Source organism: Salvelinus alpinus, chromosome 22 (genome assembly GCF_045679555.1).
Source record: "Salvelinus alpinus chromosome 22, SLU_Salpinus.1, whole genome shotgun sequence".
Lineage (NCBI taxonomy): Eukaryota > Metazoa > Chordata > Actinopteri > Salmoniformes > Salmonidae > Salvelinus > Salvelinus alpinus.
Genome location: NC_092107.1, coordinates 27032948 through 27047481, shown reverse-complemented (window position 1 = coordinate 27047481; position 14534 = coordinate 27032948). Strand labels below are relative to the sequence as shown.

The following is a 14534-nucleotide window of genomic DNA, read 5'->3' as shown; positions in this document are numbered from 1 at the left end:
TCTAACAAGTTGTATTTTCTAACAACAATTTGTTCCGCCTCATTAATTCACATAGAAGTAACCCATTTCAGTGTTTTGCGGACAATTTATGTTTGAGGCTTTACTGAACCGGACAAACTTCCCTCTTGGAGAGGGAAAAGTGTGCAAAGCTGTCATCAAGGCAAAGGGTGACTACTTTGAAGAATCTCAAATATAAAATAAATTTTGATTTGTTTAACACTTTTTTTGGTTACTACTTGATTCCATATGTGCTATTTCATAGTTTGTCTTCACTATTATTCTACAATGTAGAAAATAATAACAAATAAAGAAAAACCCTTGAATGAGTAGGTGTGTCCAAACTTTTGACTGGTACTGTATATATATATATATATTTTTTTTTAAATCGCAGACCCCCTGCAGTAGCCCCGGTTGAATAACCCTGCTGTAGACTTCCAGTTATTAAGCTAACACTAGTTAGTATTGGCTCAAGTAACTACCTCTAACTTCCGTTATATTGGACGCAGAGACATAAAAATGGTAAACCACAAGTTCATCTGACTGCCAAAATCCCGAATTATCCCTTTAAGTGTAATCCTTTTTAATTTGCTGTTTGTAGATTCGTACAGTACAACAGGGTTGTGTTCATTAGGCAATGTGCCAGAAAGCAGTTTGAAACGTTTTGTAATGGAAAACGAAAATGAGTGACCTCCAGGTAGTCCCTTCCTGTTTCAGTCGGTTTTCTTCCATTTGATGCCTAATGAACACAACCCAGGTACATGTGTCAGAGGACTGCTCCAGTTGGTCCATACCCTCGTCCATGTCTTTAGAGAAGCGGTTGAGGATACGTCCAGTGGGCGTGGTGTCAAAGAACTTCATGGGGCTGCGGAGAATCTTCCGGAAGAGTTCCTCGTGAAGCCTGGACGAAGCCTGCAAAGTGCCCTGAGGGTACAATAATAGTAGTCACTTTATTTTGGGATTTTTACTTCATACATGATCTATTTTAGTTTAGTAGTTTAGTTTATTAAGATTCACCCATCAGTCCATTGGAGAAATCACCCTGGGGTCATACGCAAACACATAGTACCAGACAAAACACACATACAACAATCTGATCTTTTACCTTGACAAATATGATGCCGCGCAGCAGTTTTAGCAGCAGCATGACACCCATAGACGAGGCGTAGACTCCAGCGTAGCGCTGCATCAGGGGGTTGTCCCTCATGCTTTCACTCACAACCGAACTGTTCCCCACCAACACCGTGGTATTCTACACACAGGACAGCATATTCAATACGCAGAACACTCAGATATGGCAGTATTCTGGGGGGGGTGGCTGCTGGTTCAAATCCCAGGTCGGTCAGTGAGACAACCTGGCGACAAGAAGGCTAATGGTTTTTGACCCCAGGTATCTTCTGATGTCGTGCCTTTGTGCAAGGAGCTTAATTTAACCCCTTAAAGCACTCGATGACAAGATGCTTCAAGGAGCATCTGGAAAATAACTACATGAAACAAAGGAATTGTTGTAAATTAGCTTTTCTCTCCGGAAGATGAATGCATGGGGAGGGGCTGTGAGAGGCCTTGGGAAGTCCTTGGAAGAGCAGTTTGTCTACTGACCCTTATGTTGCCCATCAAGTGTGCATGCTGCTATTCGGTTCAAAGGGCAAGGGAAACAGTCAGTCTCCTCAGAAATACACATACGGATATACTAAACCTTACCCCCCCCCCCCTCACAGACATATTGACATCAAGGTCAAATGTACACATTTAATATTTAAGTACACCTCTCCCCTTACACCTGCTCTCACCACTGATTAGTTGATTAGTGTCTGTCCATATCTCAACACACCAACACTAGTGTGTGAAAACTGACCCATTCAGTTAATAGTGTTGGGGAGTTTAGTGACTACTATTCCCAAGTTATTGTTGCTACAGTTTCTAACAAAGGCACATTACTTTTTCTCCAACGACAAGTTCAGTTTGTATGTCTGGCAGCTTTCAGGACATCCAGAATGTTGACCTAATCCCTCCAAAAGTTTAGGCCTAAACAAAGCCTAAAAAAACGAATCTCAGTAAGTAAATAAGGCTGTCTCTTGGAGATTTGATTTTGAGAAAGAAAATGACAATTCCAATTCATCTCCTGAATTGACTGAATAGATAAGAGATTGACCCACAACCCTGGGCATTGGGGCAAAGTGTGATCAGGAACAGACTTTCACATCACTACCGTGTCTGCATATTGATTTAAAATCTAAACTAAAAAAAGACAGATCAACGGCAACACAGTTGTAAACAGTAAAGTTTATTTTCCAAATCAATAGTTACGTTAACATTTTCCAACTCCAATGCCCAGGGTATATAAAATGGATTAATTGAAATCCAAAAAGTGCCATTCACTTTCGAGGCAGAATTTTCTACTCTCAAATCCAATTCGCTTCCAGAATCGACCAGTACAATGAAATGACATTGACCACCCCTTCCCTGCCATCCGATGCCACCTGTGCCACTCACCCCGCTGCCCTGCTTGATCCAGTAGCTGAGCCACCAGTTGCTGAAGGCCGTGCTGCCCACGTTGAGGACGAAGAGGGCCAGGATTAGGAGGAAGGCCAGCGCTCCACCCGAGGCCTGGATGTAGACGCCGTACACAGACCAGGGGACCGAGCCCCCCCTGCGCTCCTCCACCTGCATCAGCTGGCCTGGGGGACGAGGAGAGAGGGAGGTTGAGGTTTAGTAAGGGATAGAGGCTGTGCTGGGTGTAATCTAATTCCCAGACACTTCCGCCCACCTAGCAGCTGGGGACGAGGTTATTTTCTATTAGCACTGAACTCTGGGAAAAGTAGTTAATACCGGTACTAATTGTGGAAAGAATTATGAACTTCACTCATAATGTGTTCATGAGAGGACCACAATAATTTACATTCTTGTGTATTGTGTATCCTTGTGAGTTGTGTATAAAATGCCGTCACGTGTGTTATAAGTGTGATGGTTATTTTAGTAAACTTTGCTCATGGCTTTTTGAGGACTGTTTTGCAGACATGTTACATTATCCTCGGTCTCAATACTCTTTAACAGTCTCCTTTTCTATCAAAGCACTAGAAGATATAAAGGATGGATAACATTCCACCACATGGCTCTCATTCATCAAGTGCTTTATGGTTATGACTGAGGGAAAGGAGCTGAGGACAATTACATTTACATTTACCTTTATTTGACGAGGTCAGTTAAGAACAAATTCTCATTTACAATGACGGCCTACACCGGCCAAACCCGGACGACGCTGGGCCAATTGTGCGGCGCCATATGGGACTCCCAATCACGGCCGGTTGTGATACAGCCTGGAATCGAACCAGGGTCTGTAGTGACGCCTCAAGCACTGCAATGCTGTGCCACTCGGGAGCCCCAATAGTCCGCATGCACGCACATTCTGTAGCTAGTAGAATTGTTCCATACCGCTGTCTTTGCTAACAGGCTTGTCCTTCTTTATAGATCCAGACTTCGTGTTCTCTGGGGGTTTCTTTAGGGAGTTCCCAGACTTCTTAGTTGGCACCTTTTGAGGAACAGTGACATGTCATATGCTAACCACAATACAACCACAATTTAGACCACACTCAATTTACATGACATATGCAAACTACATTTAAACAAGACATCAATGATGGACATCTGAAATAAATTGTACTCGAAAACATATATTTTTTAGCATAACTGTCTATACACACACACACCTGTCCCGCTCACCTCTATGAAGGAGGTCTCTCCCAGCTGTAGGTTGTTGAACATGGCTGCGTAGTCTCTATTGAGACGCATCAGGTCCTCGTGGCTGCCCTGCTCCGTGATGCTGCCCTCCCTCATGAAGATGACGTCATCGCAGTCCACCAGGTACTACACACACAGTGAGATTTAATTCCCCCTCCCTGGAGCCCAACCTAGCAATGAGAAAATGCTGTTGTGCAGGAAATTTGGCATTCACCCAAGTCCTACCAAACAAATGTTATAACAAATAATTGCTTCTTAAGGTTAATAAAATACCTTCTGTAGCTTATCTAGACCTTATGCACATGTATCTTATGTAGATCTTATGTAGTGCTTTGCAAACCATATAAAATGTATAAAGTATTCACCTGCAGCTGGTGAGTGACAAAGATGATCGTCTTGTGGCGGAGCTGCTTTTTGATGGCGTTGTTGAAGATGTGGTTGCCCACGTGGGCATCCAGTGCGCTGAGCGGGTCGTCCAGGATGTAGATGCCTCGGTCACTGTACAGGGCACGTGCCAAGCTGATCCGCTGGCGCTGCCCGCCACTCAGGTTGGCGCCACGCTCTCCGATCTGAAGAGACATAATGGACTCATTGATTGATTAATATAATAACAATACAATGCAATTCTGGCAAATGCCAGATGGGCTGGACCATTTTTTAGTTGAGTAGGCTGGATGATTATTATTTTTTTTTAATACAAATAAAAATCAATAAAGAAATTGATATGGCCGGCGGCCCATGATCCTGTTGAGATTTGTCACACCAGATGTGTCACACCAGATACTGACTGGTTTTCTGATCCACACCCCTAGGTATCTGTGACCAACAGATGCATATCTGTATTCCCAGTCATGTGAAATCCATAGATTAGGACCTAATGAATTCATTTCAATTGACTGATTTCCTTATATGAACTGTAACTCAGTAAAATATTTGAAATTGTTGCATGTTGCGTTTATATTTTTGTTCAGTACAAAAAAGGAAATAATAACACAAAATAACAATAACAAGGCTAGTTACAAGAGTACTGGTATCGAGTCAATGTGCAGGGGTACGAGGCAGTTGAGGTAATATGTACATATAGGTTGGGGTAAACGTGACTAGACAATCAGGATAGATAATAAACAGAGTAGCAGCAGTGTTGGTAGTTGAGGTAATATGTACATATAGGTTGGGGTAAACGTGACTAGACAATCAGGATAGATAATAAACAGAGTAGCAGCAGTGTTGGTAGTTGAGGTAATATGTACATATAGGTAGGGGTAAACGTGACTAGACAATCAGGATAGATAATAAACAGAGTAGCAGCCGTGTTGGTAGTTGAGGTAAAATGTACATGTAGGTAGGGGTAAAAGAATAGAAAGAGTGGGAATCGCCGGTGCACAACTGAGCAAGAGAGCAAGTCCTCAACTGGCAGCTTCATTAAATAGTACCCGCAAAACAAAAAAATGTAAAAAGAATTTAATAAATGAAAATGTCTAAAAACCTGTTTTCGCTTTGTCATTATGGGATATTGTGTGTAGATTGATGGGGAAAATGTATTTTATCCATTTCAGAATAAGGCTGTAACATAACAAAATGTGGGGTCTGAATACTTCCCGAATGCACGTTACGTTTTGATTTCTAAGACATTCTAAGGTTTGTATCATTCACAACTAAAGTTGCCAAATAACTGTAAATATAGCGCAAAGGATCTGTTTCAAATTATCGATTTTATTCTTAACATAGCCACTTCATATGCGAACTTGCTCCGGGAATGGGAAAAATATCCTTTCTATTTTATTCAGAGAAGTTATATTCTTCTTACTCTAAAATCATAAAATATAAAATAATGGCACGGGACTTATATGTAAATCTTGTCTGCTACATGAACTAGCCTTCAAGCCTATGGCATGGCGCATAGCCAGATAACATACAGTACAGTCAGCCCAACTCATATTCTGTTCTTCTGAAACACTTCATATCGTTATGTTTCTTTAGACCTGCCTAAAATAAATCATGGATTTATTGTGATGGTGTATAGTAAATTGGATTTATTAAACTTTTTTAAATGTAGATGTTCCAAAGGCCCACATCAGTGGCTTGTATGAACGGAGGCCTTGAGATGCTACATTTACATTTACATTTAAGTCATTTAGCAGACGCTCTTATCCAGAGCGACTTACAAATTGGGTTTATGTTAATTAATGGTGAATTACTGTGATACCGGCAGTCATTTGCATGACACTAACCGGCTGACAAAATGTCATGACCGCCACAGCCCTAGTGCGGACCTAGAACATTTTTGCTCATCTAGACACAATAAGGCCCAAAGTCTTATTTTCATGGTGGATAAACAGTTCATAATGCTCACCTCAGTCAGATCGGCGTTGGGCAGAATAGCCAGGTCAGGTCTCAGACAGCATGCACTCAGAGCAGCCTGGAACCTGGAACACACACAGTGGAATTATACTTCAGAGCTATATTGGGTAATGGAGGAGCACCTTAGAAATCGCTATGCACATTAATCCAATCGATTCTCACAGTAGTATCATTCCTGTGGCCTGTGTGCTCCAGTGTTTAATGCTGTGTACCCCAGCACACATGTACGGCCAGCCTAGGCTACCAGTGTCGGCATGGGTTCGAATCCGACCCTCTGCCCTTTTGACTCGCAATCTCACCGAGCTTTCTGGTCTCCTCTTCACTGTCCAACCTCAAAAAAATAAAGATATATAAAAATGTTTTTAAAAAATCAGTAGTTTCATTCCGTTACCTCTCCTCCTCGTACTCTTTCCCAAAGAGAATGTTGTCCCTGAGCGTGGCATTGAGGATCCAGGCCTGCTGGGCCACATAGGCAAAGTCCCCGTTCACTGCCACCTTCCCCTCCAGCAGGGTCATCTTAAGGTCATAAAGGTCACAGGTCACTACAGGTCATCCTACAATCACTCACATGCTCCGCGGTGAAGTGTATCCCTAGGTACAGATCTAGGATCAGCTTCCACTCCCCTACTTCTAACCTTAACCATGAGTGGGGGAAATGCTAAACTGACGCCAGATCAGCATCTAGGGGCATCTTCACCATAAAACCATTCACACCATGTATTGAGTGAAGTAAAAACTTTCAGATAGAATTGTAAAGGATAAAGCCAACACGATTCCCCATTCTACCTGACAAGGAAATCATGTTATATCTGAACGTACAGTAAAGGTGCACCCTCTCCAACAGGCCCCTGGGCTTCATGCATCTTAGTCAACAGTTGTCTATAGAGTGTGGCAGACCAGGGGGTTGGGTCAAAACATTTACACAGATCAGACAGGGACAGAGTAGGATTAGCTCAGTTTCAAAGGTGTTTATTCAAATAATAGTCCAAAAGAAAAGAATAGGTCTCCCCCAAGAGACCCTCTCCGGGATACCGTCTTCTGGGCTCCGGGTCTTGCTGTATCCTGTGGGGATCAAAAACTGAACTCCCTCTGGTACCGTCCCCTACTATACAGGAGTCCTTCTCTCCCCCACGTGTACTGCCCTTCTGACAGCTTTATGGGACTTGTACAGCTGGTGAGCAATCAGCACTTGATTACTCACCAATCCCCAATCAGCCCTAATTAGCCCTGGCCGGAGAGCCCGTCGAGACCTGGCACGTCCAGCAGATTGAGCCATCGCCTCGTAATGTATACTCCATCTGTCACCAGGCCTCGACGAGTCTCCCCCGGGTGGCTAACGACCTGCTGTACGCCACGAGAGTAAGGGAGGGCCACAGGAACTGCAGTGCGTGCCTGTTATTGAAGTGGTGTACTCATGGGCCAACAAGAGTTTCCACTATATTTGTATATTTCTTATTAGACTAATTAGGGAACTACGCAGGGCTGTTGGTAAAACAGTACGTTTTTCTACACTGGACATGTATCGTTTGCCGTGTGAGCAGAGTGCAAATCACTTTATCAAGTTCTCTCAGGCGTGAGCCGCACATCGGATTCTTAAGAATGTTATGCTGAGCAGCGCACGCCTCTCACAGAGCTGTCCTGCTTACGGCCGGGTTTCATTTCAATGAACAGGAGTGCCTCACACTCTGCAAAAGAAATGACACGTCCAGTGTAGCAGGCCTGTTAGACATATCTTACCTGTCCAAGGATGGCAGAGATCAAAGAGGTCTTCCCACTGCCCACGCTTCCACAGATCCCAGTCAGCTTCCCCTGGAGACACAGGGTAGTATGGTGTGTATTTGAGTGCCATTTATTCATGTTGTACAATGTACACATTGGCAGTGAAAAGATGAATCACAGTGCAAAATAAAACTAACGAAAGATTCTGATGGTTTTCTTATCTCTAGTTTTAGCCCTGCATTTCCCCTGGTCAGTTAACCACGATAACTCCTCAAACTTTACAGCCCATTGCACCTTTCAACCATACATACAGTTGAAGTCGGACTTTACATACACCTTAGCCAAATACATTTAAACTCAGTTTTTCACAATTCCTGACATTTAATCGTAGTAAAAATTCCCTGTCTTAGGTCAGTTAGGATCACCACTTTATTTTAACAATGTGAAATGTCAGAATAATAGTAGAGAGAATGATTTATTTCAGCTTGTATTTCTTTCATCACATTCCCAGTGGTTCAGAAGTTTACATACACTCAATTAGTATTTGGTAGCATTGCCTTTAAATTGTTTAACTTGGGTCAAACGTTTCGGGTAGCCTTCCACAAGCTTCCCACAATAAATGCATTTTGGCCCATTCCTCCTGACAGAGCTGGTGTAACTGAGTCAGGTTTCTAGGCCTCCTTGCTTGCACACGCTTTTTCAGTTCTGCCCACAAATTTTCTATAGGATTGAGGTCAGGGCTTTGTGACGGCAACTCCAATACCTTGACTTGGTTGTCCTTAAGCCATTTTGCCACAACTTTGGAAGTATGCTTGGGGTCATTGTCCATTTGGAAGACCCATTTGCGACCAAGCTTTAACTTCCTGACTGATGTCTTGAGATGTTGCTTCAATATATCCACATCATTTTCCTGCCTCATGATGCCATCTATTTTGTGAATAGCACCAGTCCCTCCTGTAGCAAAGCACCCCCACAACATGATGCTGCCACCCCCGTGCTTCACGGTTGGGATGGTGTTCTTTGGCTTGCAAGCCTCCCCCTTCTTTGTCCCCATGTACAGTTGCAAACTGTAGTCTGGCTTTTAAATGGCGGTTTTGGAGCAGTGGCTTCTTCCTTGCGGAGTGGCCTTTCAGGTTATGTCAATATAGGACTCATTTTACTGTGGATATAGATACTTTTGTACCAGTTTCCTCCAGCATCTTCATAAGGTCCATTGCTGTTGTTCTGGGATTGATTTGCACTTTTCGCACCAAAGTACGTTCATCTCTAGGAGACAGAACGCATCTCCTTCCTGAGCGGTATGACGGCTGCGTGGTCCCACGGTGTTTATACCTGTGAACTATTGTTTGTACAGATGAACGTGGTAACTTCAGGCGTTTGGAAATTGCTCCCAAGGATGAACCAGACTTGTGGAGGTCTACAATTTTTGGCTGATTTCTTTTGATTTACCCATGATGTCAAGCAAAGAGGCACTGAGTTTGAAGGTAGGCCTTGAAATACATCCACAGGTACACCTCCAATTGACTCAAATTATGTCAATTATTCTATCAGAAGCTTCTAAAGCCATGAAATAATTTTCTGGAATTTTCCAAGCTGTTTAAAGGCACAGTCAACTTAGTGGATATAAACTTCTGACCCACCGGAATTGTGATCCAGTGAATTATAAGTGAAATAATCTGTCTGTAAACAATTGTTGAAAAAATTACATGTGCATTGCACAAAGTAGATGTCCTAACCGACTTGCCAAAACTATAGTTTGTTAACAAGAAATTTGTGGATGAAAAACAAGTTTTAATGACTCCAACCTAAGTGTATGTAAACTTCCGACTTCAACTGTACAGTAGATAGGAAGACCGCAGTCTATTTGACTTTTTGCTTAACATGAGTCCCAAATGGCACACTATCCCCATCTAGTGGTCAAAAGAAGTGCACTATATACGGTACCATTTGGGAAGCAGCAATATTCTTTGACCTCCACTACCTGCTTCAAACCACTGGATGTGTGCACTGTGTACTACTGTATGTGAAATGTTTTCTGTCCTTTCACAACCAAACACTTCCATCCCGTGCCTAGTTAGCTACCTGCTGAACGGTGAGGTCCACACAGTGCAGGGTCCTCTGCAGCCGCTGGCTGACGGAGGGGATGGGAGGGGAGTTGCCCTCGGGGCTGGACAGGATCTCCCCCTCTTTCAGCAGACGCCCTGCCTGCTCCCCTGCCTTGTCCTTCTGGGCGGGCCTCCGCCGCCCGTGCCTCAGCGTGGCGCCAACCAAGGGGGTGCCACGGGGCGTGGGCTGGGTACTGTGACCCGCCGTCTCCCAGGCTAGGCTGGCGCCCGTCATTTCCACAGCAACCTGAGGGTTCTGGGGCTTGTCCCGGATCATCTCCACCTCCGCCATCAGGAACAGACTCTAGTAGGCCAGGGAGAGCGGTGTCAGAGATCACACACACACATTCCGCCCCCCTCTGGTATGGTCTGGGAGAGAGGAGAGGCGTATCAGAACACAAATGCACACACAAATCAGGCTCTGATACGGCCGCTACGCGAGGACAGGGCATCAAGAGGTGAACTCGGAGCATGTAGGAGTCTTGATGACAATGTCAAGGTTTCAGCAGTTCAAACTTCTCTATTTGGTTTCAAAAGACCCCATTAATGTAAAGCTCTTTCTTTCCACTGCATCTAGAGCCGCTTGGCACCGCATCGCCCCCTGCCCATTGTTCCGGGAGGTGCTGAAGTGGTGTGTATGTCTGTTCTGAAGTAACGTGGGTGAGTGTCTCTCAGAGAACAGAGAGGGGGATTAGGAGAAACAGAACCAGGACAAACACTGATGTCCTGCCAACATACCCAGACTCAAACATATCCCACAGAGAGCCAGCAAGACCAACGGACAGGCAGACCCAGCACATCCCACTCACATGCCACAGAGAGCCAGCCAAACCAACGGACAGGCAGAACCAACACATCCCACTCACAGCAGCTTCCCACGCCAGCCGAACAGACAGCGCCAGCCGAAAAGACAGCCAGAAAGAAAGAAAAAGGGAGAGATCTTACCTTGAACCTCTCCATGGCTACTGATGCTTCGGACAGGGACTTGACAGAGAAAGGGGTGACCTTTAGGGCAAAGGTCATGGCGTTGAAAACAGTCACCACTGTAAATGCCTGCGAGGGGAAGGAAGATCCAACACCGTCCATGATTTGTTTCAGAGGGACAGACCTGGGTGACCAGCTTCTGTCAGTCAAATCATCCATCAAATCCTGTCCTGGAGAACTGGCATACCAGATTCAACAACCCAATTAGCAAGGAACATACCCCCGCCCACCTCAGGATTTTCCCCCTTCTGTTGAAAACGCTCGCTGCATCAAGCAATATGCTCATTGCCTCAACATGCCTTTCTTCTGATTGGCAGGGTTGAAAATATTGCTTACACATATTCAAACCTCTCTGATCTACTGGAGTGTCTATGGGCTAGGGTGGATCCAATAACACCTTATTCCTTATTTTAGTGGACCATAGTAGGACCCTGGTCAAGTGTAGGGCACTAAATAGGGAATGGGGTACCATTTGGGAAGCAGACTGGGATTGGAGCAGATAGCTGAGATACCTGAGCAGCTGTGAGGTCGTAGCCCAGAAGCATGTGAGTGGAAAAGGTGGCAACGCTGGCGATCACCACAACGATGGGAGCCACGCCCACTGTGATGCTCTGGAAGTAGCCTGTCCTCTCTAGGATGATGCGCTCCTCCTCTCGAATCCCTGCAAGGGCAAATATATCAGTCAGTCAAACAATGAATCAGTCAGTCAGTCAAACAATGAGTCAGTCAGTCAGTCAGTCAGTCAAACAAGGAGTCAGTCAAACAATTAATTAATCAGTCAGTCAAACAATGAGTCAGTCAGTCAGTTATCCAACTAGCCAGTCAGGCTGCCAGCCAGTCAAACAATGAATCAGTCTGTCAGTCAGTAAAACACTGGTCGTATTCAAGTTTAGGCTAATGCTGACGACTACAGATGGAAGTCGACAGGAGAGGTGCATTTCGCGACAACCCTGTACGCGTGTGTGAAACAAAAACACCCTAGGGATTGATTGACAATAGCCTCCCACAATGCAGGCGATGGCTGAAGTCGGTGAAGAAAAACTGCAGAAACTTGCAGTTGAAACTTCATGACCTTCGATCACCATGTTTTTGTAAAAAAAACATCAGTCGACATGTAGGCACAAGTTGGAATTGTTTATACCCATAAGCAGTGTCCGGAATTAACTTTGACTCACCTGCCAAGGGTACTGGTAGATGAAAAAAATCCACCAGCCAAGCGTATTTTTTACCAGCCAAAATAATAAATTGCCTTTTTGTGTCACATATACATTCAGTACATTTAATTGAGATAAGGTATTATGTTGAATACAAACTTAAAGATAATAAAATAATAAAATAAATAAAATAATTTTAATATATTGATCAAATCAAGTGTATTTGTAGAACACATTTAGAAACAACTTTAGTTGACCAAAAGTGCTGTACAGAGTGCAAAAATGCCAAACAGTGGGCACACAATGAAATAAACCAAACATATCAGATACAATGAATAAGAGTACATAGAAGTCAAAACAGGGCAACAACAATGGTAAGATACAGTTATGAGAAGTGCAGTGTACATAGAACTGGTGCTCTCCTGATACAAAGGGAAAACAGGGGAAGCAGGTCTACAAATCCTTTACTTTGAGTAGAAATACCCTGATAAAATACAGGTAAAATAGAGACTTAATTTTGGCTGTGGCTAGATTTAATTTCCCAGCCTGAATACAACTGAAGTTGTCTTGAACTCAACATTCTACTGAAGTATGTTCTATTAAATGTACTTAAGGATCAAACATAAAAGAAGAATTTGAAGGTTTTGTAAACCTATCAGATGCTTAATCATTTTAATCAACTTAAACCTCATCAGACTCCTCACTCTCTACCCCAATCACCCTATTTGCATGGTCCATGAAGTCTGGCCTCCTGCTCCTGACAGAGTCCTGGTGCCACAGCTTTTATCGGATCATACTCCCTGATCTCTGGAGAGGACAGCTGGACCATAAGGAGATCTGACAGTGTATCAGACTTTAGGTTGGACCGCCAATCGGTTTTCACCTGTTTCATGGTGTTAAAACCTCTTTCACATTCAGCTGTGGAGGCAGGGAAGGACAGGAGCAGGTCAACCAATGCCAGCAAATCAGGGCAGGAACGCTGATGGCTCCTGTTGACACGGAACCAGGACATCTTCTGCAGGGACTGGGGCTCTCTGATGATAACAGGTTCATTTTACCATGCTTTCAGAATTTTCCTTTACAACAGACTCTCACTCACACTCTCTCTCCCTCTCTTATTGACGTAATCCTTTCTCTTAATTCTCTTAAGGTAATTATTTCTTATTGCAGTTTAAATAAACATACCTGGTGTTGTACTTCTTAAGTACTTGCTGAACATTCGAGACGTGTAGTCCACTTGTCATTCCAATCTCCTTTGCATTAGCATAGCCTCTTCTGTAGCCTGTCAACTATGTGTCTGTCTATCCCTCTTCTCTCCTCTCTGCACAGACCATACAAACGCTTCACACCGCGTGGCTGCTGCCACTCTAACCTGGTGGTCCCAGCGCGCACGACCCACGTGGAGTTCCAGGTCTCCGGCAGCCTCTGGAACTGCCGATCTGCGGCCAACAAGGCAGAGTTCATCTCAGCCTATGCTTCCCTCCAGTCCCTCGACTTCTTGGCACTGACGGAAACATGGATTACCACAGATAACACTGCTACTCCTACTGCTCTCTCCTCGTCTGCCCACGTGTTCTCGCACACCCCGAGAGCTTCTGGTCAGCGGGGTGGTGGCACTGGGATCCTCATCTCTCCCAAGTGGACATTCTCTCTTTCTCCCCTGACCCATCTGTCTATCGCCTCCTTTGAATTCCATGCTGTCACAGTTACCAGCCCTTTCAAGCTTAACATCCTTATCATTTATCGCCCTCCAGGTTCCCTTGGAGAGTTCATCAATGAGCTTGACGCCTTGATAAGTTCCTTTCCTGAGGATGGCTCACCTCTCACAGTTCTGGTTGACTTTAACCTCCCCCCGTCTACCTTTGACTCATTCCTCTCTGCCTCCTTCTTTCCACTCCTCTCCTCTTTTGACCTCACCCTCTCACCTTCCCCCCCTACTCACAAGGCAGGCAATACGCTTGACCTCATCTTTACTAGATGCTGTTCTTCCACTAATCTCATTGCAACTCCCCTCCAAGTCTCAGACCACTACCTTGTATCCTTTTCCCTCTCGCTCTCATCCAACACTTCCCACACTGCCCCTACTCGGATGGTATCGCGCCGTCCCAACCTTCGCTCTCTCTCCCCCGCTACTCTCTCCTCTTCCATCCTATCATCTCTTCCCTCTGCTCAAACCTTCTCCAACCTATCTCCTGATTCTGCCTCCTCAACCCTCCTCTCCTCCCTTTCTGCATCCTTTGACTCTCTATGTCCCTTATCCTCCAGGCCGGCTCGGTCCTCCCCTCCTGCTCCGTGGCTCGACGACTCATTGCGAGCTCACAGAACAGGGCTCCGGGCAGCCGAGCGGAAATGGAGGAAAACTCGCCTCCCTGCGGACCTGGCATGCTTTCACTCCCTCCTCTCTACATTCTCCTCTTCTGTCTCTGCTGCTAAAGCCACTTTCTACCACTCTAAATTACAAGCATCTGCCTCTAAC

General features: G+C 44.7%; 1 protein-coding gene across 4 annotated transcripts in view; it reads right to left on the bottom strand.

Moving 5' to 3' along the window:
• LOC139549360 (ATP-binding cassette sub-family C member 5-like) overlaps positions 1-14534 on the bottom strand; it is an 87342-nt gene that overhangs the window by 14126 nt on the left and 58682 nt on the right. For 2 of the 4 annotated variants that reach the window (XM_071359785.1, XM_071359786.1), the window contains exons 9-20: positions 11417-11565; positions 10866-10973; positions 9898-10224; positions 7834-7905; positions 6488-6612; positions 6089-6161; positions 4101-4304; positions 3718-3861; positions 3430-3526; positions 2491-2675; positions 1103-1249; positions 792-921 (exon numbers count right to left, since the gene is read on the bottom strand). In XM_071359785.1, coding sequence (XP_071215886.1) covers positions 792-921; positions 1103-1249; positions 2491-2675; positions 3430-3526; positions 3718-3861; positions 4101-4304; positions 6089-6161; positions 6488-6612; positions 7834-7905; positions 9898-10224; positions 10866-10973; positions 11417-11565 — 1761 coding nt within the window. Of the gene's footprint in view, positions 1-791; positions 922-1102; positions 1250-2490; positions 2676-3429; positions 3527-3717; positions 3906-4100; positions 4305-6088; positions 6162-6487; positions 6613-7833; positions 7906-9897; positions 10225-10865; positions 10974-11416; positions 11566-12941; positions 14519-14534 lie in introns of those variants that run through there. The other 2 variants (XM_071359787.1, XM_071359789.1) reach the window with 2 other exon arrangements.